Source organism: Coptis chinensis, chromosome 3, assembly GCF_015680905.1.
Source record: "Coptis chinensis isolate HL-2020 chromosome 3, ASM1568090v1, whole genome shotgun sequence".
In the NCBI taxonomy this organism is placed as follows: domain Eukaryota; kingdom Viridiplantae; phylum Streptophyta; class Magnoliopsida; order Ranunculales; family Ranunculaceae; genus Coptis; species Coptis chinensis.
The window spans coordinates 72,866,914-72,893,578 of NC_141458.1; the positions used below are offsets into that span (position 1 = coordinate 72,866,914).

Sequence of the window (26,665 nt, forward strand, 5' to 3'; positions counted from 1 at the left end):
AGGACAGAGAACACCGAAGGGTGGAGACGTCCGAAAAGGAAAGCGGTAGGTATCGCAGATACCCCCCAAGGGCAGAAAGAAGTCGAGAGGGGATCCGAAGAGAGAACAGAGAAAGGAAGCCATACCGCGAGATAGAAGTGACGCCGCTGAATAGACCCCTAAGCGAAATATTGTCGTTGATTAAGAACCTGCAAGGATATGAAGGGCCACCGAATACCCCAATAGAACTGGTGGATAAACCTTCCTGCGCCTATCATCAGATACGAAATCATGAGATCGACGACTGCTATGCACTGAAGTGGTTGGTGGAAAAAAGGAGGATGAGGGAGTTGTGAGAGATGCACAGAATGAGGAACGCTTGCCGCACCAGGACCGAATATTGGGAACTATCAATGTGATTTTTAGTGGGGTGGTACTAAGTCATAATGCGCATAGAGACAGGGTGAGGAGAACCGCGAGCATCCAGCATATCAATGATTGGTCAGATAGGCCGCGACCAAGGGTAGGGTCAGCAGAAGACAGAGACAAGATTGTTTTTAGCAGTGCGGATCTACGGGTAGTGGATTCCCCCCATGAAGACGTGTTGGTCATCACAGTAGCAGTGTGCAATTATATGGTGAATAGCGTGTTGATCGATTATGGTAGTGCAGTGGATTTGCTGTTTAAAGGAGCTTTGGAAGAAATGGGGATTGATCCTAGGCAATTGAGGCCTCCGCGAACCAATTTATATGGGTTCAATGGGAGTATGACGGAGCCATAGGAGAACTCTTATTGTCGGTAACCATGGGTCCAGTGATGGTTTTCGCGCGGTTTATGGTGGTAGATTCTTCTTCTCAGTACAACGCGTTTTAGGGAGACGGTGGATTCACGAGATGAAGGTTGTCCCATCGACGTACTACCAAGTGATACGGTTTCCCACCCCGACAGGCATGTCTAAAGTTCGTGGAGATCAGGTTACGGCCAAGAACAGTCATCGGGGTACAGTGAAACGGTTAATCCGCGAACCAGAAGAGGAGAACTCAAACCCTAGGAAGAGGCAAGCATAGCAATTACAGTGCGCCGCTGGGGAGAGGGAAGAGGAGTCAATGGTGGGGCCGAAGACGCTTGATGAGATTGAAATAGTAAATATTGGGGAGGGGGAGAAAGAGAAGTTCACATCGGTAGGGTCCAGTTTGCCGGAGGAGTGGAAAAGTAAGTTAATACAATTCTTGTCAGAAAACAAAGATGTGTTTGCATGGGTAATAGAGGATGTTACAGGATTAGATCCAAAGTTTGCGTGTCATCGGTTACACATGAAGGAAGATGCCAAGCCAGTGAGGCAGCGAATGCGGAGCATTAGACCAAAATATACGGAGGGCATTCGTGAGGAGGTTGCGCGGTTGAAAGGAGCTGGAATAATACGAGAAGTGGAATTTACAGATTGGCTATCCAATGTGGTTGCGGTACCAAAGAAGAATGGCAAGGTCCGGATGTGCGTCGACTTTACAGATGTGAATGTGGAATGCCCGAAGGATAGTTATCCTATGCCGCGGGTGGATGAATTGGTGGATAGGACCGCAGGATTCAAGATATTTTCTTTCATGGATGCATCTATGGGGTACAATCAGGTCGTAATGTATGGGCCAAATCAGGAGAACACAGCATTTGTCGTAGAAGGCGGCACATATTGCTATACAAGGATGCCATTTGGATTGAAGAATGCAGGAGCCACTTTTCAGCAGTTGGGGGAGAAAATGTTCGAAAGCAAGATTCGGAAGGGGATAGAAATATACATAGATGACATGGTGGAAAAAAACATGTCTGAGGTGGAACACTTATAGGGATTAAGGGAAACGTTCGGGATACTGCAGAAGTACAATTTGAAGTTGAATCCAGAAAAATGCACATTCGGAGTGACCACGGGGAAGTTCTTGGACTATATTGTTACTCATCGGGGAATAGAGGATAATCCAGAACAGATACGAGCATTGGTGGAGATGTCGTCACCGCAAAATGTCACAGAGGTGCAGCGGCTTGCTGGAAGGGTCGCGGCATTAAGTAGATTCATTTCCAAGTCATCTGACAAATGTAAACCGCTGTATCGGTTATTGTGAAGCACCCCTGATTTCTTGTGGACATCAGAATGTGAGGAGGCGTTTCAAGAGTTGAAGAGGCATTTAGACAAGGCTCCCTTGCTGTCACTACCAGAGCAGGGGGATAAGTTATACCTGTATTTGGGGGCCACCGAGTATGCGGTTAGTTAAGTTCTTGTCCGGCTAGTCAATCAAGTGGAGAAGTCGGTGTATTTTTAAAGCAAAACATTGTTGGATGCCGAGACGCGGTATAACAGAATGAAGAAGTATGCCCTTTCTTTAATCTTCTCAGCCCTGAAACTAAAACCTTACTTTGAGTCACACTTAGTGGTGGTGGTGACGAACCTGCCTCTCAAACAAGCATTAAGGACAGAGAAGTTAGGCAGAATGTTGAAATGGGCAGTGATGCTTAGCTCGTACGAGATACAGTATCAGATAAGAACAACGGAGAAGGCACAGGTAGTAGCAGAGTTCCCTGCTGAGGATCCCACGTGGGGAGAGGAGATGGTCATGGAATCAGAGAAGGATGTATTGGGATAAGAAGAATGGGGAGAGTATTCACAGATGGATCTGCCATGGACGCATGCAGCGGCATAGGGGTTGTGTTGGTTACACCTGACAATAACATAATAGAACTGACCATGAAACTAGGATTTGCGGCATCTAGTAACGAAGCAGAGTACGACGCAGTTATAGCAGGATTAAGAATGGCTGAGGACTTGGGAGTGAAACAATTGACCGTGTATTCCGACTCAAACCTAGTGGTATGTCAGGCAAATGGTGGGTTCGTTACTCGATGTCCGCGAATGGTGAAGTACTTAAAGGTAGTACACCAAAGGGCCAACAATTTTGCGAAGCTCCGGTTTGTAAACTTGGGGCGCAGTAAGAATAGACACGCAGACGTTCTGGCGTACGTGGCTGCAGCCATGCCTAGGTCAGAGGAAAGAACAATACGGGTAGAAAGATTGGAGAAGCCAAGCACGAAGGAATTGATAGAGGTGTCAGATTACTGAAGAAGAAGGGGGATGGATGGACCACATTAAATATTTATTGGAGGGAAAGGAGGTGGTGACGGACCAGAAAGAAAGAAAAAGGTTGGAACAAGCCTCTCAGAGATATGTTCTGTTGGAAGGTGAGTTGTACCGAAAGAACTTTAATAGACCATTGTTGAAATGTCTAGGACCGCGGTGGATAGCCTTGGAGGTGCTGGCAGAATTGCATGAGGGGGACTGTGGGAACCACTCCGCCGGGAGGACTACGACACACCGACTGTTGACACAGGGTTACTTCTGGCCCCACATGAAAAAGGATGCGGTGAAATTCGCTAAGATGTGTGACAAGTGTTAGAGATTTTCACAGTTGATATTCGCCCCGGGGAACCCCTGCATAATGTCTCAAGTCCATGGCCTTTTGCTATGTGGGCGATGGATATCGTAGGACCATTTCTCCTTTTGCCAGCATATATCATTTCTCCAGAACCTGGGCTATGCTGGCAAAAGGAGAAATCGCCCCACAACCTTAAGAAAAAGTTGGAAGACAAGAAGGGCGTGTGGGCAGACAAGTTGAACCATGTTCTTTGGACTTATCGAACTACACCTTGGACCACCACCAAGGAGACACCATTTGCCTTGGCCTGCGGTGTCGAGGCCATAATTCCTTTGGAGATGGTGGCAGCCACCATGCGAACTAAGGCCGTGGAGGAGGGGTCGAACTGGCGTATCTTGGTAGGGGATTTGAATCTGGCAGAAGAGAAAAGAGACTAAGCACGCATCCAGTTAGAAGAGTATCATAGGCGGCTACAAAGGTAATATAACAAGCGGGTCAGGCTACAGCAATTCAAGATAGGAGACTTGGTGCTCCGCCGAGTGACTCCAAGTACAAAGAATGAAAAGGATGGGAAGTTGGGTCCAAACTGGAAAGGGCCATACACCGTGGTGGATGTAGGAGGGTCTGGTACTTATAAGCTACGAACAATGGAGGGAAAACTGATAGAGAAGCCTTGGAATATAAGAATGTTGAATTTTTTTTGCAATTGAATGTAATGAAGTTACCAAGCAATGTAAGGAAAGTCCAAAGCTAAGGACTAGAGTTGTTTGTAAATATAAGACCACAGCACTTTTGTGAAACGAAATTTGTTTGCTATGTGTGATGTCTAAATAGTAATGCGGATAGAGAACCAGATATATGAGAGACACATGGGGGCAATGAGAGTGACCCCATCAGGCTTCTACGCCCATCAGAGGGAGAAGCAGCGGAGGGGATGAGCCCTTCACTGACACTAAAGCTAGAAGGAGCCTGGAACAAGATGATTTGTTCCAGCGGGTCACGGCATGATCGAGCCCGTGGAGCGGGATGAGCCCTCCGCGGATCAGAGATGCAAGAGACACAGGGGCAATGAGAGTGACCCCATCGAGCTTCTACGCACATCAGAAGGAGAAGCAGCGGAGGGGATGAGCCCTTCGCTGATACTAGAGCTGGAGCGAGCCTAGAACAAGATGAGTTGTTCCAACAGATTATGGCATGATCGAGCCCGCAGAGCGGGATGAGCCCTCCGCGGATCAGAGATGCAAGAGACACATAGGGCAATGAGAGTGACCCCATCGGGCTTCTACGCCCATCAGAGGGAGAAACAGCGGAGGGGATGAGCCCTTCGCTGACACTAGAGCTGGAGGGAGCCTGGAACAAGAGGAGGTGTTCCAGAAGGTCATGGCATGATCGAGCCCGCAGAGCGGGATGAGCCCTCCGCGGATCAGAGATACAAAAGACACATGGGGCAATGAGAGTGGCCCTAGCGGGCTTTTACGCCCATCAGAAAGAGAAGCAGCAGAGGGGATGAGCCCTTTGTTGGCACTAGTATGGGAGGGAGCCTGGAACAAGATGAGTTGTTCCAGCAGGTCATGGCATGATTGAGCCCTCCGTTGATCAGAGATGCAAGAGACACATGGGGGAATGATAGTGACCCCATCGGGATTCTACGCCCATCAAAGGGAGAAGCAGCAGAGGGGATGAGCCCTTCGCTGATACTAGAGCTGGAGGGAGCCTGGAACAAGATAAGTTGTTCTAGCAAGTCATTGCATGATCGAGCCCGTGGAGCGGGATGAGCCCTCCACGGACTAGAGACGCAGAGACATATGGGGCAAGGAGAGTGACCCCATCAGGGTCCACACCTATCAAAGAGAGAGGTAGGGGAGGGGGTGAGCCCTTCGCTGACGCTAGAGCTGGAATGAGCCTGGAACAAGGTGAGTTCTTCCAACAGGCTTCATGGCCTCTGCAGATCAGAGACACAAGAGACACATGCAGAAGAAGTAGAGACATGGAAATCTACTTAGGGAGATATGTTGCAAGTTAAACAAATAGCTAGAAGCAAGAGATAAAGAGGCAACAACATACTGGGCTAAATCAAGCATCACATTAAAGGAAATAGTAGCAAAATAAAGAGTGTAGCAAACCACATGTCAAGAAATTGTAAAAGTATCTTATTACATAGAGATGCTCTCTAAAGCATTTCAATGGTGGACTCATTAACGAGCATCACATCTGTAGTGTCTTGGATGGTAGCAGCGATGATCCCTTCAGTAGATTCCTCGACGACAGTGGTCTCATGGGTGACCGGCGTCTGGGTGAACGGTTCGGCTGTCATAGGATGTTCATGAAGGACCTCTTGGGCCGGCACTTCTTCCCTCCTGGCATCTGGGGATTCGATCACCGAGATGGTAGGCCCTTCAGGGAGAAGACGACCTTCCCGTGTGAGTCTCTCATGCTCCTCCTTAATTTTCTTGTCCACTCTCTTGTCGCCCATGAGCTTGAAACGGTCGCGGAGTACAGTCATGTCTGCCTGGTGATGTTGTAGTAATTCGGCGGATGCCTCTTGGTGCTTCTGGTTGAGGGCGTCCATGGCTTCCTTGTGTTGTTGAGTGAGGGCATCCAGGTTGAGCTGGTGTTGATGGAGGAGTACTTCCCGTTGATGGCTCAGACGTTCGTTGACCTTATCCATGTACTATTCGTGAGCTCTCTCCATGGACTGGAGCTCATCTTGGGCCTTGACTTAGGCCAAATTAGTAGCTTCTAGATCCAATTGAAGGCCGGCATAGGCAGATCTTAGGTCACCAGGGCCGTTAAGCTCTTTCTCCAGGGATGCCACCTTGGTATTGGCACTGTATAGGCTACGAATCATGAAGGAGACATCCAAGCTTATCTAGGATCAAAGAGAAAGAGGGATTAAAATTTAAAAAAAAAAAAGAGAGAGAGAAAAAAAATAGTACCCTCTCTCAGTTGGTGTACAGGGAAGTACGGTGTTGATTGAATGAACCCCCATCTGCATACGCTATGTCTTTAGGCAAGTGGGCATTGTAAAAAAGAGAGGAGGCTACAGCCGCATTATCCAGTGCGGAGTCCACAGTATTCACCCTACAATTGTGCACATTGAAGATAGGACAAAAGTCCTCTACAGGTGCGAGCTCAGAGGCCGGGGCAATAGGAGGAATTGGTTCTTTGCCAGACCGGCGTGGGCGGGGGGAAGAGATAGCAGGGCGAAAGGGTGAAGTGGTAGCGGCAAGTTCTTCGGATGTGGAGGTACGCTGAGTGGTAGGGTTAGGTTCAACAGATGCTGAGGTCCGCTGTTTCTTGGATGGAGGTTGGTCAACAGATGCCCACACTTCGGTGGAGGGAACCTCCATCACCTGAAAACACCAACCGTCGATTGGAGATGCGAGGTATAAAAGATTAATGGAGGCATTACTTAAGGCGATTCTATGAGTGACGTATTGGAAGGGCAAAATCGTAATCAGGTAAACTTTTTACTTTTTTTAGCATATTCCATCCTGTCCAACAGTTAAAGAGTACAAATAAGAAGCAGAAACTTCCCCTTTTGGGGGGGGGGTTTCCTTCCCGTCTGTTTTGAATTATCTTCATCACTACCGATGGATCTCTCAGAATTTGAGAAGACACCGCTCACAAGGGTAAGAATAGCTGAAGAAAGAGTCTTAGCAGCAAAGAACTCTTTTGGCTCCAAACCAAGTTGAGAATCAAGCTCAACGAAGTATGGGTTCTTTTGCTGACAAGGTTAGAGGTGACCAACCTCAGCACCTGGATGTAGAGGACCTACCTATACCGGAAATCAAAGGAAACATGCCGTCTATCAAGCTCCCCAAGAAAGCAGTAGAAAGGGGTCAACTTTATTGCAAGTATTGTTTGGTGGGTCGGTTAGATTTGCGAGAAAATCAAAATTTGGAAGGCGACGCGTTCTATGGCGGCAGAAAAATGGAAGCCTCAAGGTGACTGGAAGATTATTCCTTTGGGAAAAGGCTTCTTTATCATTCGGCTAACCAGTGAAACTGATTGGAGGAGAATTTGGGGAGGGGGTCCGTGGAGATTTGGGGAACAAACTCTAAGGCTATCAAAATGGACACCAGACTTTGATACTGATGTTCATATCAAAACCAAAGCTCTTATATGGATAAAATTCCCTAAGTTGGGCCAATAGTACTGGGATTACAAAATCCTGATGACAATGGGTAAAACTATCGGTTACCCAATTGGTGTGGACAAACACACACTAGAAAGAGACTATGGTTTCTATGCCAGTGTTCTTGTTGATGTCGACATCTCTAAACCTATACCAACTCAGATATGGGTGGAAGAGGAGGAAGGAATTTCTTTTGTGCAGGATATTGAAGTAGTCAAAATGCCAAAGTACTGTGGACACTGCAAGTCAGTGGGTCATCTGGTAACAGAATGTAGGGTGCTCCGGAGGAACACAAGAACAGAGGCAACAGAAAAGGAAGCTATTATTCCAGGACCAGTTCCTGATGCAAGGAAACTGAACAAGAAGAGAAGGAGAAACAAGGATAAGCAAAATGCAGGAACAAGTGGTACTAAGGACTCAACTGGAGACTACATCTCTACTCCTCCAATAGCAACACCAACTGCTATTGATGTAGAGACTGTTATAGTAAACGATGATAATAATGTTGGGGAACAAGTCTTGCAAGAGGCTCAAGCAACTCAAATGATGGCAGAGGCTACATGAGGCACTGAACAGAATGTGGTTGAGGTTGAGACTGGGACTGGTATGGCTGAGCAAGAGGCCCAGACAACTCACATGGATGGTGAGTCTGCTAGAGGTACGGACCAGAATGAGGCAGATACGGAGACTGGGACTGGCTTGGATGGGAATCGGTCTCAGGAAAGAAATGAGACACTCGTAGAGGGTGAAACTAGGGTGGTATCTCCTGTCATGATGGCCCCAGTAGCTTTAGTTGTTGAGACACCCATCCCATTTGCTGGAGATGGAAACAAGCTAAAATTAGTAAATGAGTGTAATGATCTACTGAGATCGGTCAATTGGGCTGATTTAGTGGATGATGAGTCTGACGAAGTCTGGCGAGGGCGGTGAAAAGCCATGGCGGAACAATAACAACAAAAAAAAGTCTAAGCCGGAATGGATGTTGCAGAAGTACTCTCCTCCATCTACGAGGGCAAGGAAAGCAACTCAGTATAATCAACGATGAATGTCGATCCTAACATCAGGACCTTATTTTGTAATCAAAATCGACAGTACAATCAAGTCGTACTTTAGAGTTCTCTAGAGTACGCTCATTAAATTTGCTTTATGGTGGGAACTTATCCTGTAACTTGAAGACTTTGTCTCCTCGTGTACCCTTCTACTTATATTAATAATATATTCACATTTTGCCTGCAAAAAAAAACCTCCATCACCTCATCATCATCAGTATCACTGTCGAACAGCTTTTGTTTGTGAACATCCATGTCTTCAGGAGGGGAGTGGGGGGATGTGTACTGATCATCCCAGTTGGAGATGGAGCGGTATGAAAGGACGTCCTCGGGAGCAGAGGAGGCAGGAGGATAGTGAGATTCAAGGGAGGCGGAGGATTGTGTGGAGGTTCGAGGACGTTTGCGGTGGGATGTGTGGGCGTGAGACCTTTTCTTTGGAGGAAGGGATGCTTGGGGTTTACGCTCCTTGGGAGGCGGAGGGCGATAAAAGGGAGCTGAGAAACCGCCTATATCGTGTATGTCGGGGACTGTTAACAGGGGTGTAGTGGTAGTAGGGTGGATACCCAGGTGGGCGGCTTGGGCAGGGCCTAGGTCGCAAAGCCTTTGAAAGATAGGACTCGAGATGCCGGAGCAGATTTGGGACTTGGAATCTGGCCGCCAACCTGCAAAATAAAGAGAAACCACGATTTAGAGATAACAGGGGCAATACATCAAGAGAGAAGGGAAGAACAGAGATGCGCACCGCGGGTTATGAAGGCGAGATGGTTAAGAGTTAAATCAGAAGGAAGGTTTGTGGACAGAAATTGCCCTGATACATACAACGGGTAGTAATGCCACACTTTATTTGAGGTGGTGACATGAAGTAGGAAGGATTGCTTCCGAGGGCGTACACAAAAGGACTAGTACCACACACCAACATCTTTGGTACTTTTCTTGATATAATGGTGAGAAAAGATATCGCGGCTTGTGATCTTAGGGTCGCCGATCTTATTGTACGAGTTCGCGACATACATAACTCTCCAAAAATTCCCTATGCCTTGGCAAGGGGGAATGTTGAAATGATTACATACCTCGACGTCTAGTAGAGTGAGAGGCAACGTAAACTAGCGACAATTTGACCCACCGTGATTACAAGGTGCCCCGAACGTCGGGGAACCAGGTGGGGGTAGTGGGTGATAGATGGCACGTGTTCTAAAACTATGTTGGCCGAAATGCCATAAGCAGCCCTAATTGTGACCAAATTAGGTCTACGACACCGAGAAGGGGGAGGCAATAATGAGGCCGGGCGTCCAGAGGTGGAGGGGACCGCAGCAGGGGCCGAAGGGGGTGGAGATGTTATTCTACCGGACCGGGAAGAGGAAAAGTCACTAGATTCAGAACCCAACATCGGAAAAGGGGATGAACAGACGCGAGAATTTGAATAAATTCAAATAACAATGTAAACTAAAGAAAGAAAAGCTTAGAAAACGTACCAAGGGAAGCAAGTAGAGAAGTGAGGAGCGGAAGAGAATGCCTGAAGGGAAAGAAAGTCATCGATGGAAGAGAGGACGTGCACACAAGACGGAGGTTGGTCGGAGAAGAGAAAAGTGGCAGAGCAGTAGAGGAGCAAAGGAAGAGTGCAAAAGGTAAAATGGGAAAGGAAGGAGAAGGGGAAGAGATTATATAGAGGAGGGGTAAAAAGGTAATTTTGGAGAGTTGGGAAAATTGAATGGACGAGATGGGGATCCAACCAAAAGGAAACGCGTGTCATCACAAAGTACGGGGGGCGGCAGAAAATGTGCATGATGATTACAATCAACATCACATGCAAACCGATGAGTGGATATTAAGTTGCATAGAGAACGAAGTGGTGAGGGTTCTCGACCCAGGTCCATTAATAGGACTGCGGAGTCGAGAAGGGGCATTTGTGGTGGCCCAATAATGGGAAGGAGACCAGGTCAGCGAGACAAAGAGTGAAATGCAGCATAATAAGATAACCCGGAGAGTTGGGAAACATAGCCGCGGAACCCTAGACCGCGGACGTGGCACAGGTATGACACAAAGGGGAGCTACCATATGTGAGGAGAGATGGACGATCCAGATACTGAGCGGAAGGGGTATAAAAAGAAGAGGATGGAGCTAGAAAAAAAAAGAGAGAGAGAGAGAGAGAGAGAGAGAGAGAGAGAGAGAAAAGGAAAAGGAAGAAGAAAAATAAGAGTGAGTAGGTCTAGGTTTTGAGTCTTGTATTTTTCGGTTCGGGCTTATAGATTTTAGGTTCATACAGGCTACCTTGGCGCATAAATGGAAAAATTCCTTAACATTCTGAAGCTATAGCTACATGCTTCAAAGCTGTAACCAATCTTACATATAGGTTTAATTTAATGTACATAGCCATTGACGAATTGAAACGTCATTATATCATATCCTCTTATGCCATGGCTGGCAAACCTTTCGAAGCATGTTCTATTTTACCTTTTGTTTTAAGGAATTGTTCTTTTCTATTTTTTAAAGCATCATTTTTCTTGATAATCTTTTCAACAAGTTTGAAAAATACTCAAACTGTGCTCAATCTGCTAACCAAAAGGCTGAATAGAGGCTTGGAGGTTGTAATCATATGCCTCTAACAAGTATGATGACTAACTTCATACTTATCATTGTGTGACAGAGCTCAGTAGAAGTTTCAACACAATTACGGAAGCTGACAAGCATCATTGATCCTTCATAGTATAGGCATTGGTCTCTTACAAGTCTTTACAAGAATCCTTCACAATACTACAATATATCTTTGGTGTTGTACTTTTGGTTTTTGGTATTTGTTTGTTTCAATTACTAATTCCTACACTCTTAGAAGTAGGAGATCTACTAATATTCATTGGATTTCTTTCTTTTTTTACTTTTTTTTTTCGTGTAGCGAAATGTTTGTTGAATCCACCTGTATATTACCTAAATAAAATCCATACAAACATTCCATATGAGTATGATCATGAGGGAAGGGATGCATACTAAGACCAGAAAATCAACAGCTTCATGTATAACACAAAAACTATTCATTTATAAAAAATTTAAAATCTTTTACTGCCTAATTTATTTTCAATTTTCTAAACTGCATAAACGTCACCTATTTAGTGAACCAATTAAGCTACTAAGGTATAAAGCTCAAAGAAAGTTCAATATATGGAGCAGTAATGCTAAAAAGAATGCACAAACCAATTAAGCTACTGAGGTATAAAGCTCAGAGGAGGTTCAATATATGGAGCAGTAATGCTAAAATGAATGTGCAACTCTAGATCGTAATGACCAAAAAGAAAACTAAGCAAGGTGACTAGGTATATGTTTGTGTAACACTTTTCACTTGCAGTAAGCATGAAACCGAAACTAATGTTGGTAGCAAACGAGAGCAGCATTTATTGAGTCACACTATAAGTTGTCATTGTTCGTTTTTTTTACTTTCAAGTTTTGGTTGCAAGTCTTTCAAGCAAACATCACAACAAATAAAAACAACACATGATGTTGGTTAGCTTAGACGTCTCAATTAGTCAGCGCATCAATGTTTTCATAACTAACTTAGCACTATCAAAAAAAAAAAAAAAAAATTGATTAGATGGTATTATTATTAAGCAAAAATTTAACATAAATCAAATATTTTATTAAGCTGAATAATGATCAAACGGGCTATCTTCGTTTATATATACACTTTTTAAAATTATTTACAAATTTTGATTTATATTTCAAATAACATATTGTTCATCCTAGAGAAGGTGATTTAACTGCTTAGGTAATATTAGAAGGCACCTATATAAATGTTAGCTATACACGGAATTTTGATTAGTTATTACTACCAATATTCACCCTTCCATGTATGAGGATGAGTGTACATAATTCACAATACTATTCCTTTTTTTGCAGGTTACATGATAAATTCTCCAAGTTGTGTATAAAAAAAACATACTCATTCAATTGGCTTCTCATACTTAGAACCAAACTTTTTAGTTTCACTATTATATATCGATTATTTCCACCACGATGTCTACAACACCACTTCTATTTAACTTTTTTAATCAGTTATTCAAAAAAATCAAACACAGAAAGTCTTTCTCCGTTATCAAAAGCATACTCATTTGCCAACCAGATATCATTTGAAGAATTAAAAAACATCATAAATTTACAAGCACAATGCCTACAAAACAAAAAAAATTGAGACAAAAACATTAGTAAAAAATAAAACTTGACTTCAGTATAAACTTTGATCAAAATAAACATATAAAACAACGAAAAAAAATCAACTTACTCTTCCATTGAGAAAAATATTCCAAGAGAACCAATAAAACAATAAAAAAAAATACATATAAGACATGGGAAAAAAACTTTACTAAAATTTGACAAGAAGACCTTCAAACAAAGCATTCTTCAAACGTAAAGAAATCTCTAATAACTAGAAACAATCAGTATATCAAAAGCAATAATAATATGATATGATTTAAAAATCCAAGTACAACTATAACCATATGGTACAGAAACTTTCACTCAATGAAGAAAGCATAGAAAGCTTAAGTAGTTGTTTACTGTATAGAAAGCATAACATGCTTAAGTATGCTTAAGTAACAATAGCAAATTAGGAAACTACAAATAATGAGAGTGAGATCAACGGATATTAGGGAAATTAAAAGTTACCTTTGAGAGCGACTGAATTCACTTGTCACTTAAGTCAACTGAAGATAGATACTCAAGAGTCAAGAGATAGGTTGCTTGGATAAGAATGAGAAAACACGTCGGTAAATTAGAGATACAAGTGGTGAAAATGACACCACGTGTTAAGTAAAGTATTGGGCCCAAAATTTGAACATCTTAATGCAGCCCATTCATACAAAAAAAAACAGTATTTTACTCCACAGCCAAAAAGTTGGACATCTTAATACACTATAAGGCCCATTGATACAAAAAAAAAACAGTCTAGCAAATTATTGGCGCTGGGAACTTTGATAAATTAATTTAATGTGTGAGTTTCAATATAGTTTGGAGGTTAGATTTTTTATACATAATAATAAAATAAGAAAAAGTATATAATTTCGGTGAATAGGTTCTGTTTAAATGAGTAATTTACATAATTATTGTTGTCATTAATTGAATGCCCATTGATTTTGTTAAATAAACGGGTTCTGTTACATATATGAATTTACATAATTATTCTTTTTGGCACTATAATTATGATAAGATTCACTGTTTGTGTGGGCTAATATGGAGGCTGGATTAGAAAATTTAAATTTTTGAATGTTGTATTGTTATTGTCTTGAGAGGGCAACTGGTCTGTTAACGTATCATCATGTTGGTAGAACCTACAATGTGGCTACTCCTGCTCTATTTTAGGCATTTTTTGGTGGGTTCTTTAGTCTACTCACAGACTCACTGAGTATTGAGTGGGAAAATACGATATTTGAATCATTACAATATTTTAGAGCTAAAACTTTTTGGTACATAATAATTCAATCAAAAAGAATTTTAAAAAAAATCAATTATATGAAAACGGTCCCCGTTTTGTGAAGGGTGCCAATTTATGTAATTTAAGTAAATAATTTAAAAATAAAAATAATTCTTTTTTCACAAAATGTGAACTAAACATGTTCCGCCTATGAATTAAAGTGTAAATTATGGGAAAAAATGACTGGTTGTCAAAATATAATCAATTAAAAAGTGTCGTCGACAGTTAAATTTTAAGAGTTCAATGACTTTTCCAATTTGAATTTGTGCATGAAAGAAAGATAGAACCTACTTTTAAATTTTAAGATTTGTCAGCGGTTTGGTCATAAATCAAATTAATTATGTTTGTTGAGCTATTTTTTCCTTTTATTAATAATATATTATTATTCCTCACCGCCCTTTCTACAAATCTTTACAGTATTCTATAATTAAAAAAATTTGATACATAATAATTCAAAAAATATTAAAAATAATCAAATTAATTTTATGAAAACGGTCCCCGTTCGTTGAAAGGGCTCAAAAACTAGTAATTAGCATAAATGTAATACTATTAAGGGGTTTAAACTACACTTTTAGGTACTTATCAACTATCATTGGTTAACTTAGATAGGTGGTCATCCATGATCAGCTCCCAAATATGCATTTTATTATCCTTATATTACTATATTACAACCCTTCTTAAAGCTCGTCCACTAGGGAATTCCTAGTGGTTTAAGGCCTTATTGCATATGGTCAATGCAATCGCACTCAGCAAAATGAGATTAATATAACTTATAATAAATCACTCATTTGTGATCTTAATTTTTCTCTCATCCTTGCTTGAGGACAAGCAAGATGCTATTTGGGGGTGGTGATCAGCTCCCAAATGTGCATTTTATTACTCTTATATTACTGCATTACAGCCTTTCTTACGCAAAATTAAAAGACAACTTATAGCTTTTATTGTCTTTTTCAGGTTACAGAGAAAAAATTATCGAAAAAAAAAGTTTACAGAGAAATTCATACCACATATCATAAAAGATGCATCTTAGCACAAAAAGGAGCCTTAATTACGCTTATTATGAAGACTCGAAGCTGCTATGAAAAAGTCAAAGTCAAAAGTCAAAGGTCAAAGACTCATAACCAATGAGCTAAAAGTCAAGTCCTCAACTCAGAAAACCAAAGATAGATGTCCTTAACACAAAATATGGTTTTCTCTAAAACCTATCTTGATCAAGAAGAAATCAAAAAGCAAAAGCATAAAGCAAAGGGTGAGGTATCTCAAATGTAATGGAGAAGGGCAAATCAGTCATTTGCATAAAGTAGGGGTATAGGAACTAAAAGTTAGGAAGAGAGAATGCACCTAGATTTATTCTAGTGTCATGTAGGATTTAATTTCTAGTTTTTTTTCATTCAAGTCATTTATTTTATTGTTCTTCATTTCAATCTTTTTATTTGCTTTTGTTATTCAATCAATCAATCATCTTTCTTTGTTTTCTTATTTAAATCAATCATTTCATTTCTTGTCTTTCAAGTTTATGTTCTTTCAATCATTAAATAACTCATAAAATTAGGTTCAAAACCCTGATTCCGGTCTTTATTAGCCTAAAAACCGTTAACTTTTTGAATTATGTCTAAAGCCCACCCGGTCTGTAAAAGTGCGAAATAAAGGTTTCTTTTTCGGTGAATTTGCGGGAAAAAACCAACCGCACCTTTATTGTTTTTTCAAAATACCTTACATACCCTTTTATAAGAAAGTTGCTACTTAATTTATTTCTTCCTCAATTTAGGTTTTTATTATCTGTATTTGGAAACAGAGATTGACAATGGTGCTTTCTCATTCATGATTTTGGACTGAAACTGAGACCGTCTTTTCTCTTTTCTTCTTTGTTCTCCTTTTGTTGGACTTTCTGGAACCGTCACCACTAAGGTACATTTATTTACACCTACACTTCTATTATTATGTTATTTAGGGCCAGCAAAAGATGGAAATTGACTGCTGATAATTTAACTTATCATCATCTCTGTATTTGATCATTTTTTTCATTGAATAATATAACCTGGACTCTTTTGAGATAATGGAATTGTTGTAATTTTTAGTTTCATTTCAATTTTGTGTTGTAGGATGGATTTTACTGTTCTTGGAGTTATATCTTACTAAAATTTGACTCTCGCGAGTCGTATTGGTCCGTCTTCTTCAATTATCGATGTCAAAAATGAGATTTCGACGAATTAGCCCGAGTTAAATCAATCATGTTGTGATATTTCTTTCACTCGCGATGGGAAGGCATTTGTTATAGAAAATGATCAGAGCTTCAATCTTTAGCGTCTTCTGACTTTGCAAAGGGCTTATCTACGGTTAACATTGATGTCTCTTTGAAACTTGCTAGTATGTTGTGTTCTTATGGAGTAGGTCGAGTAGTACATCTGGTGATAATTCTTCTAATTCTTATGGTAGTTCTTGTGCTTCGGTAGTGGAATTTGGTAGTGAAATAGTGCCTATTAAAGAATTGAGGAGTAGATTATGGGCTTTTAATCTCAAACATGTTGGTCAAACATTTGTTGATGTTAATGATTTCGTCTTAAAGTATTGCGATGATGTTGAGGCTGGGTACAAATATCAATTTTCAAAGAATGATCCGGGGAGAGTTACGGTTTATTGTGCTAAGAAGGAGAGTACTGGTTGTTTGTGGCGTATACATGCAGTTTCTGAGTTTGACTCTTTTGTGATAAAAACTATGCATTCTGAGTACTCTTGTGGATTCGTCTACAAAGATGTTAATAGTTGTTTGATGTCGAGCAAGCTAGTGGAAAATCTTATTTTAGAGATTGTGCGCAGTATGCCTTTGGTAAAGCCAAGAGATTTTATGACTACGTTGAAGACTGACTACGGGCTTGACATTACATATTACTATGCATACACGGCTAAAAAGATGGCTTTGGAGGAGATTCATGGTATAGATGGACTGTGTTTTCACCAGTTGAAATGGTTGAAGAATGCAATCATAGAAAGTAATCCTGGAAGTCGCGTTATTTTGGATATTGACTCTACGAAAAAGTTTGAAAGAATGTTCATATGCTTTGAGGCTTCCAGCTATGGTTTTAACCATTGTCGTCCTATAGTGTACTTAGATGGTACTTTTTTGAAGAATAAGCATAAGGGATGTTTGTTAGCTGCAACCGACAAAAATGGAAATTAAGGTAACGTAGTATATCATTTAGAATGCATTGATTATTTGTTATCTATATAAACATGAAATAGTATTATATTGTTATTGAGAAGCTTACTAGCTAGCAATAATGTTTGTTAATGCATATGAGACTAACCATTTTTATTTTTATTTTCTATTTTGAAGGGATTTTTCCGTTGGCCATTGCTATAGTGGTTAGTGAAACTGATGCAAATTGGTTTTGGTTCCTAGAACAATTGAAACTTGTTATTTTAAGTGATAGAATTTTGACATTTTTGAGTGATCGGCATGTTGGACTGGTTAAAAATATTCCAATTGTGTTTCCGGGTCATTTCACTCGTATTGTTTTTGGCACTTGAAGAACAATGTTGGTTCTGCTATACGGAAAGATAGTAAGTTGAGGAAATATGTTGTGAAACTATTTTCTGATTGTGCTTATGCCATCATGAATTTTTTACTTGTGCTGAAAAGTTGAAGAAATATGGCGGTCTTCCTGTGCAAAGGTTTTTAACAGATAATAGATTAGAAAATTGGGCAAATGCATACTTCTGCGGTGCTACATACGGTGAGATGTGCTCGACACTAGCTGAATGTTTCAATGCATGGATCACTAAGGAGCGCTTCCTGCCTATTACTCCTATGCTTTTTGGAATCATGGAAAAGATGATGGAAATGAGTTGGAACAGATTGGAGGAGTCTATGAAATGGAATTCTGTTTTATGTCCAAAAATGGAGATAGTACTGGCTAGCAAGGTTGAAGCTGCAAGGACTTTGAGGGTGGTTAGATCCAATGAAAATCAGTTTCTAGTTCATAGCGACGTTATTCATTCAATTGATTTGATGAATAGAACATGTACTTGTAACTATTAGCGTATCGATAATTTCCCTTACATACATGATATCACTTGTATTGGTAGTAAGGGTGATTCCTTTTATGGCTACATTGATGAAGGATATACGGTGATCGTGTTTAGGCAATGCTACTCACATTCTATCAAGCCAGTTCCGAATGGTTCTATGCCAAGACGCATGCTTGATTCTCCTGTGGTTTATCCGTATAGTCCGAAGATTGGTCCTGGTAGACCAAAGAAGAAAAGAATTGGAAGCACTGGTGTGATTCGTTAGTCTATGATCAGTTTTGATGTTCTCGGCAAACCATATGTTTTTAGTTGTCTTAATTAAGATTTTTAAGTTTGGTCTTTTGACATTTATTAATGAGAAATTTATATTCATTGTATACTTTTATGGAATGTTGATACTCATTTGAGATTATTCGCTAGTCGGTTTGTTTTATTTTTCATTTGTTATAATGAAATTTATAGTCTGTAAAATTATTCATGTTGCAGGCGTAATTGACAGTGCAACATTCATGTTGCAGTCTGTTGCAGTCGTAAGTGAGAGTGCAACATTCATGTTGCAGTTGTAATTGATAGTGCAACATTCATGTTGCAATCTGTTGCAGTCGTAATTGAGAGTGAAACATTCATGTTGCAGTTGTAATTGAGAGTGCAACATTCATGTTGTAGTCTATTGTAGTCGTAATTGAGAGTGCAACATTCATGTGGCAGTTGTAATTGAGAGTGAAAGTAACTGGCTGATGAGGTATTCAACGTCTACTAATACAAATTTAGGCATAAAAAAGTAACCAAACTTTACAATTAGGCTAACATTTTCTTAACTGCCATCATTCCAATTCAAGATCCACAACCATCATCATTTATAACTGGTTACAGAAATTTACGCCAATAACACCAGATTGGCATTGTAATCAAACTATCTCAGATCTGAACTAGGTAAAATGAACAAAGAAATCAACCAAAATAGAGAACACCAGAAACTCTAATTTCATTCACAAAAGATCTAACTCTGATTCATAGGTTCCAAATCAACTATACATTACATCGACACCACTAACATTGAAACATTTAATACTAAATACTAAAGATAGAAACATTGAAACATTGAAACAAACCCTAAACAAACATCTTCAATTTTTCATAAAATGTGTAGACAGAGGACACTTCGGCCACGACCCGAATAACTACGATGCTAGCTAGCTAACAACAAGACCAAAATAATTACGAGTTAACAGTGCAACATTCATGTTGCATTAAGGTTTCGACACCCAACAATATGGTTTGTCAGACAAAATTTTGTATGCCTTGGACGCCCGGTTGCGATGCATAGTTTCCTTTCCTACTGCATGTGGCATTTGTTCCTTGGCTACCAAAGTTTCCACGAAGAGACACACGTAGAGTGCGTAGTCAACCCTGCCACATAAAAAATTAAGAACAGTTAGTGCAATATTCATACTACTGCAGGGCACAAGTAGCCTTTCTCTTAAGACTCTACATCAAAATTTAACAACAAAAGTAAGCCGAGAAGATTATAACAATAAATTCTAGCAAGCATCAACCACCCCACACATTTTCAGAGAAACCATCGAAGGATGCGCAAAGAAAATCACATTTTAATATGCAGATTCCATGCCACCAAACTAAGCTTTGGTATACCGTATACAAAGGGACAAGTAGCATTTCTCTTACGACTCTACATCAAAATTTAACAACAAAAGTGAGCTGAGTAATTCATAAGTCACTTACGACTCTAGATCTTGTTGTGTGCAAACTGATGACTTTATCGTTGCCTTAGGGTTTATTAATTTTAAGCATTCCATACGCCTTTTGTCATTGATCACTCGCGAGACGCGGATTTGCTGCAATATAAGTGAAATCAATCATTTAGATTCTAGAAAACACAATTCAACTTTACATTTCAAAATTTAAGTTCAACTCACCAATTCTTCCGCATCTTTGAAGCAAATGTCTTCTTTGCTATTTCTTGGAACCATTGAATAGTAGTGAGTCCATTTGTCTGAGATTCTATTATAAACAAGTAGAGTCCAATGATTTCCCACTTTGTCATTCTTGTACTTTCCATGAATCATGGGGAAAAAGTATAAGGTGACGTCGTCGCCCAAAGATTCTATCTCGGAAGTCAAGTGTGTTCCCACACTTGCAATGAGATTGTCCCTTACATAGGTCTTGAATACAAATGAAAGTATAAAGTTAGACGTATTCCTTGTAAAATAATATTTGCAGAGAATAAAGGATGGTACAAGTTCAAACTTTACCCAAATACAAGAATCGAAGAAAAATGTCTCTTTTTCAGCTCCCTTGACATTTCTTTGCAAATATCGACCATACCAATTAATGATCTGTAGTGAAAAACTAAGAATTATTAACATCTAATTATCATATTAATCTCATTTATTTGATATCATTGTAACAATGCAACATCCATGTTGCCATGCGAGGTAACAGAGCAACATTCATGTTGCATTGGGATATCCAGTGCAAAACAAAACTCATCTATATGTTTGCTACTGAGCTTAATCAAATTCAAGCTATAATTGTTATCATTACCTGACTATCTATGAATCTTCCCAACATGAGGTCCATAACCATCGATGCACTGAGTGTTAACTCTTTCCACTCATCTTCCCATGCTATAGTACTGCGAAATAAACAAAAAGGAAAGAAAAATAGTTTATTAAGTGTCGCACGCACTAGGATAGCACATCAACAAAAGCAGTAATTTTTAAGCTTTGTTACTTACTCTGGTTTTGCATTCTTGAAAAATTACTCAACTATCTTTTTCTCATTTTTCTCCAAATAAGGCCATGCCATGCTTGTAGTGACACCAAACATTTTTAATGACATTGGGTCCACTATTGGAGTAGGCCACTCATCCACAGTTATAGGTATGGCATCTACTTCTTTCTTCTCGGCCTTTCTCCTCTTTTTGGGGCTCTTGTTATCACCGTCCTTGGGTTTTTTCTCCTTTCTTGTTTCCAATATTGTTATCTTCTTCACCCTTTTGACCAATGAACCTATTTCTTCATTCTTTTTAGTTTCCGGCCCTCTCTTGCCAATCTGATTTTCTTTTTCAGTTTGCACAGCACTATCATCGTGATGCACAATCTCTAATTGCTTCTCCTCCTTCAACCTCTTATTCTCCTCATCCAAAATTTGGACTTCCTTCTTGAGATTTTCGATCTCTTCCTTGTCCTTCTTCTGATTATCTCTCAATTCATCAATTAACCTTTTCATATTTTCATTTTCAATTCTCATGTCTTCTTCATTTGAAATAACTTCTCTTTCAACTTTGAAGTTGAGATCTAACAACTTTTCCTCTTTGCTTGATTTAGTACCCAATTCAACTAACACCTGAAAATGATGCACAAAAAACACAATTAAGTTTCAAAACTAACATGCAATCTCATTTATTTGATGTCAATGTAATACTGCAACATGTGTTGTTGCAGTGTGAGTTTACAGTGCAACATCCATGTTGTAGTGGCATTTGACACTGCAACATAGACTACAACATGATGTTGCAGCAGTATGAGTTTATAGTGCAACATCTATGTTACAGTGGTATTTGACCATGTTGCAGTGGATAACCTTGACACTTACATTTTCTGGATCCATCTCTTTTAGAGGAGGACACTTCTCCATGGCTTCTCTGAGTTAGTCCAAGCTCCACCTACAAACTCTAGGCTCAGCATATTCAAATTCATTTATTGGTGTGATTATCTTTGTATGCTCACACAACCAATACTGCAATTTGAAACAAAAGTATTAGCAAAAGGGATTGTATTAGAAACAAAATTCATTTGCAAAATAAAACTAAACCTACCAAAAGTGCAACAACACAACCGAAACCGCCGAGGAGAGCTTGTCGCTTTTTACGTCTTATCACGGTCCATCAACTCCATGGATTACTTTTGGCCATGAGATTCTTCTCATCCCATTCAAATCTTCAATATGAGGAACAAAAGACCAATTGATTCTTGTTGGGTTCGGAAAGAAGATTGTCGTAGTCAAGTATAGGGACATCAACCTCACAAAATCATCTTCCATCCCAATCTTCTTCACAACACTTGTAATCTCACTCTTTACTCCTAACAATTTGATTTCGTCCTCTCCTCCAAAGTAGGTCTTCATAAACTCTAACAAGTTACTCTTTCCTACATTTTTTGGATACAACACCACAGCTTCCCCTACCAAAGGTAACCTAAAAATCAATGCAACATCTTCCGGAGTAAATCTAACAATCTTACCCCCAACACTAAACCCATCATCTACTCCCGAGTATGTCTTCAAAACTGACCAAACATCAATATTTGCTTTTATTGTGGTCTTAACATTCACCCTATTTTCAATAAAGACACTAAAAAGATTTTCAAACGGTGTATCCATCATTTTTTCTTTATGCACTTCCGTTATATCAGCTCTAATCAAATCCATAATCTCAATCATTGACTTTAAACTGGACCTATAACTCAACAACTCGCTTTTCACCAAATTTTCTTTACCTTTCTCCTCTATCTTTTCTTTGCCTTTCGTTTTTGGATTTTTGCTTGTTGAGGTAGTTTCATCTTTAGTTTGTTTCGGAAGGCTCAATTTAGATTTAGCGGCCTTCCCTTGCTGCGTAACCTGAAAGAAAACTAATGAATTAGTAGCTTGTTTCAACCAATTACGACTGCAACATGAATGTTTCAGTGTGCTTTTTTTACTGCAACATGGATGTTTCAGTAGAAAACATGCCTCAAAACTCAAACAAACATCACCAATTTAAACCTCAAACAACACTCATGTTGCATTCGACCCAAAATACTCATGTTAAAGTGGGATTTGACACTACAACATCCATGTTGCATTGGGATTTGACAATGCAACATCCATATTGTAGTGGTAAGTGACAGTGCAAATGAAAATCCAAGTATATTCGATGCAACACTCATGTTGCAGTGAATATATTCAACACACTTTAACCAATTTTGCATAAAATGAAAATCCTAATATATCAAAATTGTGAAACTATCAATGAAATTTGGTATCTAACCTTTTTGCCCTCTTGTTCTCTTTTTTTTTGTAGTAGATCTTGTGTTTGCTTGCACATTATCGTTTGAATCTTTTCTTTTTTCTTCATTAGGGTTCTTCATTTCGAAATTTGGGTTTAATTTGGGAAACTAAGGTTTTGAAATTTGGGTTTAATTTGGGGAACTAGGGTTTCAAAATTTGGGTTTAATTTGGGAAACTAGGGTTTCGAAATTTGTATATTTTGTTGACTGCAACATGAATGTTGCATATTTGTCTAGTTTTGATTTCTGTTTAAAGGACAATTGTGTAATATTGCCAACAAATGGACCGGATGGGCTTTTGATATAATTAGAAAAAGCTGTGTCTTTTTTACGTAATTAAATTGGAACACTGGGCTTCAAGCCCATTCTCTGTAAATAACTTAAACTTTTCAATGTTCTTCATCAACTAATTAACCAATATAAGTCCTAAACTAAAGATCCAACCTTCATTTCTTCTAAATCTCTCAACCATTCAAACTTTAAACAATATATGGTGAACCTCACTTCAAAACACTTTAAATATACTCCCACAACAACAACTTCAAATGGCGCCGCTACCAGGGATTAAAGGAGCAAGAATTCTTGGTTGAGCATCTAAGGACGGAATTGATCATCACTCTCACCTTTTCACTTTTTATTTTTCTAATTTTTGTTGTTTTCATTACTGACTTATTTTTTCGCAAATCTAGGTTCGAGATCAACATGTTGGAGAGGAGCTGAAGCTGTAGCTGAAAAATGACCGGACTTGGCCGACATCCACCGTGTGGGCAACTGCCCCCTAGCCGGAGCGCAACCACGAGTCCACCTCCACACAGTGCTATATGATTTTTTCATAGGTCAGTTATTTTTCGTGCGTGGTTGTATTGTGAAACCCGGATTTTGGAATAAAGTAGTATAAATCAGTGGAACTTGGTATATATATATATATATATATATATAATTTTGATTGATTATGTGGATGAACATGAGTTGAAACTTGGTTGAAGTTCTAAACTTACCAAGAGATTAGAGTTTTCATTACCTTGGGAAGTTCAAGTGTGCGAGGCAAGTCGTGAATCATCGCTCGCATACTTTGAATCAACTTGGTAATCAACACTCTAACTAAGTTTAGCTCTAGTTAATCTATATAATCTATCTAAACTAGTTAATCTATTAGATTAGTATTAGTGTTAGTTTACTTTTATGTTTTGGCCCCTTGAAGGCAAAGTTGTTTAATTAACAAAAACCCGAACTGTGGGCTTTTTATGTGGACCTTTTTTGTAACTTAAAACAGGGAAAAGCTCAAACGGTTGGGCCAGATTCTCAGATCATGCACCAACTAACGTCACCTTCTCCTCAAGCAGCGTGTAAGCATGGCTTGAGAGGTAAATTCTAAACCTCCTTGAAACCCATATAAGAGGATACCTTGTATGTTCAAGCATGCTTACGTGATTGTTTGAAATTTAATTTCCTCACTGCAATTTACATTCACGCATAAGGCTGAACCCGAGCCACATAACAACCATTTGGAAGTCCCCAATGTAGATAAATCGGGCGTTGCTTGATTCTTGAAGCCCTAGACCAAAAAATGAATTAAAATCAACTAATTAGAGCCCAAAGTAGTCACGCTCCTCTAGAAAAGGAAAAAAATATAGCCACAAGGATTTAGAGTAATCAGTTACCAGATTTCGGTGGACCAACTACCTTCTTCACTCCCCTCCCCTAGATTCATTATGAATGAGATTCTTGGTAGCACACCACTTGGTGGAGTGACTACCTACTCTTCTGAGCCGTGTAGTAGAGCTATCCTAATCTTGCGCCCAATTGTTTCCTTGAACAAGGCATAGTAAATTATAGACCAAGTAAAGTTTTCAAAACTCCATACTTGCAAAAACGAATTTTGATTGCTTGAGCATACTTTGCATCATTTGCGCATGTTAGGATAGTTTTGTTGTCTTGCTAAAATTGCATGATACTGCGTTCAGGCACTACAGGTATTAGCAAGAATAAAACTCACTCACAAAGGAGAGCACGTCGTCCTAGACAATCTCCTTTTTCTAGTCATCCATCTACTAAGCAAGATGGCCGACGAAGTAGTGCAAGCTGAACAACCTTTCTCCAACTTCTACATACCGTTGCAAGATGGACCTCCATCTTGTATACGACTCACACCGCTCACGAGCGACTTTCGCATTCCACCGAACATGTTCAATCTTCTACCCATCTTTCACGGGTTTGAACACGAGTTACCGTACGAGCATCTACGCTGGATACATGAAGTACGCAATATTTTTCACTATCCGGGTGTCACCGATGATCAAGTGAAGCTACCAGTGTTTCCTTTCACTCTAGCTGGTAAGAGTCACATTTGGCTTCTCTCTCAAAAGCCTTATTCATTCGATACATGGGAAAAGGTTGTGTTCTCCTTCATGAAGAAGTACTTTCCGCTGAAGAAAACAGAAGAGATAAGAAGTAAGATACAGTTCTTCAGACATAGTCCAAGTGAGACATTTTTCGAAGCATGGGATAGATTCTCTAGCCTACTCCATTCATGTCCTCACCATAAACTAGAAAAATCCACTCTTGTCCAATGTTTCTTCAAAGGTCTTCTTGATAAGAGCCCAAAACTATAGTTTTAACCCCTTAATAATCATACTGTTAGACCAATTATGTGAATAATAAGTAAGAGTTAATACTGATTAAGTGTTTTTAGGTATTTCAGGCTTCAAAGTCCATTATGTGCAGAAATGTGCCATTTTAGCGAGATAAAGGAGCAAAAGTAAGCAGAACTTCCGAATGCCATATCTTTGGACTCAGACCTCGGAATGAGGCCTACCTTATGTCAAAACGACCGGCTCGGAAAGAGCTTTGCAATGGTCCAAGCCTTGACCCAATCAGAGGAGCAGAAGTGGACGAAAAGTCTGTGGAAGCCAACTGCAGCTGAAGAGGCCTTTTTGGACTGAAAGAATTGGGTTTTGGGCCTGATTCTCTGGCCCAAAACATGGCTCCAAGCCCATGCACGATTTTTGGATCTGAATGTATAAGAACAAAAGCTTAACTCTTTGTTAATGGTAGATTAATTAGTAGAGAATTAGGGTAGATAGCTTAGAATAGAAAGTAGCCATTAAAATAGCTTCTAGATCTAGATTTAATTGTTTTCTTTAATTAGTTTCAAATCCCTTATTAGATTAAACCTTTGGATCTTGTTCTTCAAATTGATGAGATCAATAAAGTAGTATTCTTTATCAATTTCGATTTTTGTCAAATCCAATTCTAGATCTAATTTCAATTCATGTCCTTATTTCAATTTAGTCATTAAATTAGATTTCATTATTGTTAAATTAAGTAAATTTCAATGCTTTATATTATGTTTAGTTTTAATCTAAATGGAAATGATTATGGAATGATTCAAGGCTAAACCTCCATTAGAGGGGTTGTGAAGCCTTGATGAAAGCTTGAGTCCGATTATCGTAGAAGTCGCCGTATTTTCTATTCCACTCTAGAAATGATTAGTTCACCATGAGAATGGGTTTAATTGTTCACATGCT

General features: G+C 39.6%; 1 protein-coding gene across 1 annotated transcript; it reads left to right on the forward strand.

Moving 5' to 3' along the window:
- The first annotated feature begins 10,094 nt into the window (after positions 1-10,094).
- Positions 10,095-18,334, forward strand: LOC147510729 (uncharacterized). The gene is made up of 5 exons (XM_086598229.1): positions 10,095-10,210; positions 16,432-17,153; positions 17,375-17,508; positions 17,681-17,989; positions 18,080-18,334. Exons 1-5 carry the CDS (start codon positions 10,095-10,097, stop codon positions 18,332-18,334), a joined length of 1,536 nt encoding a protein of 511 aa, XP_086454355.1.
- Positions 18,335-26,665: the final 8,331 nt, after the last annotated feature.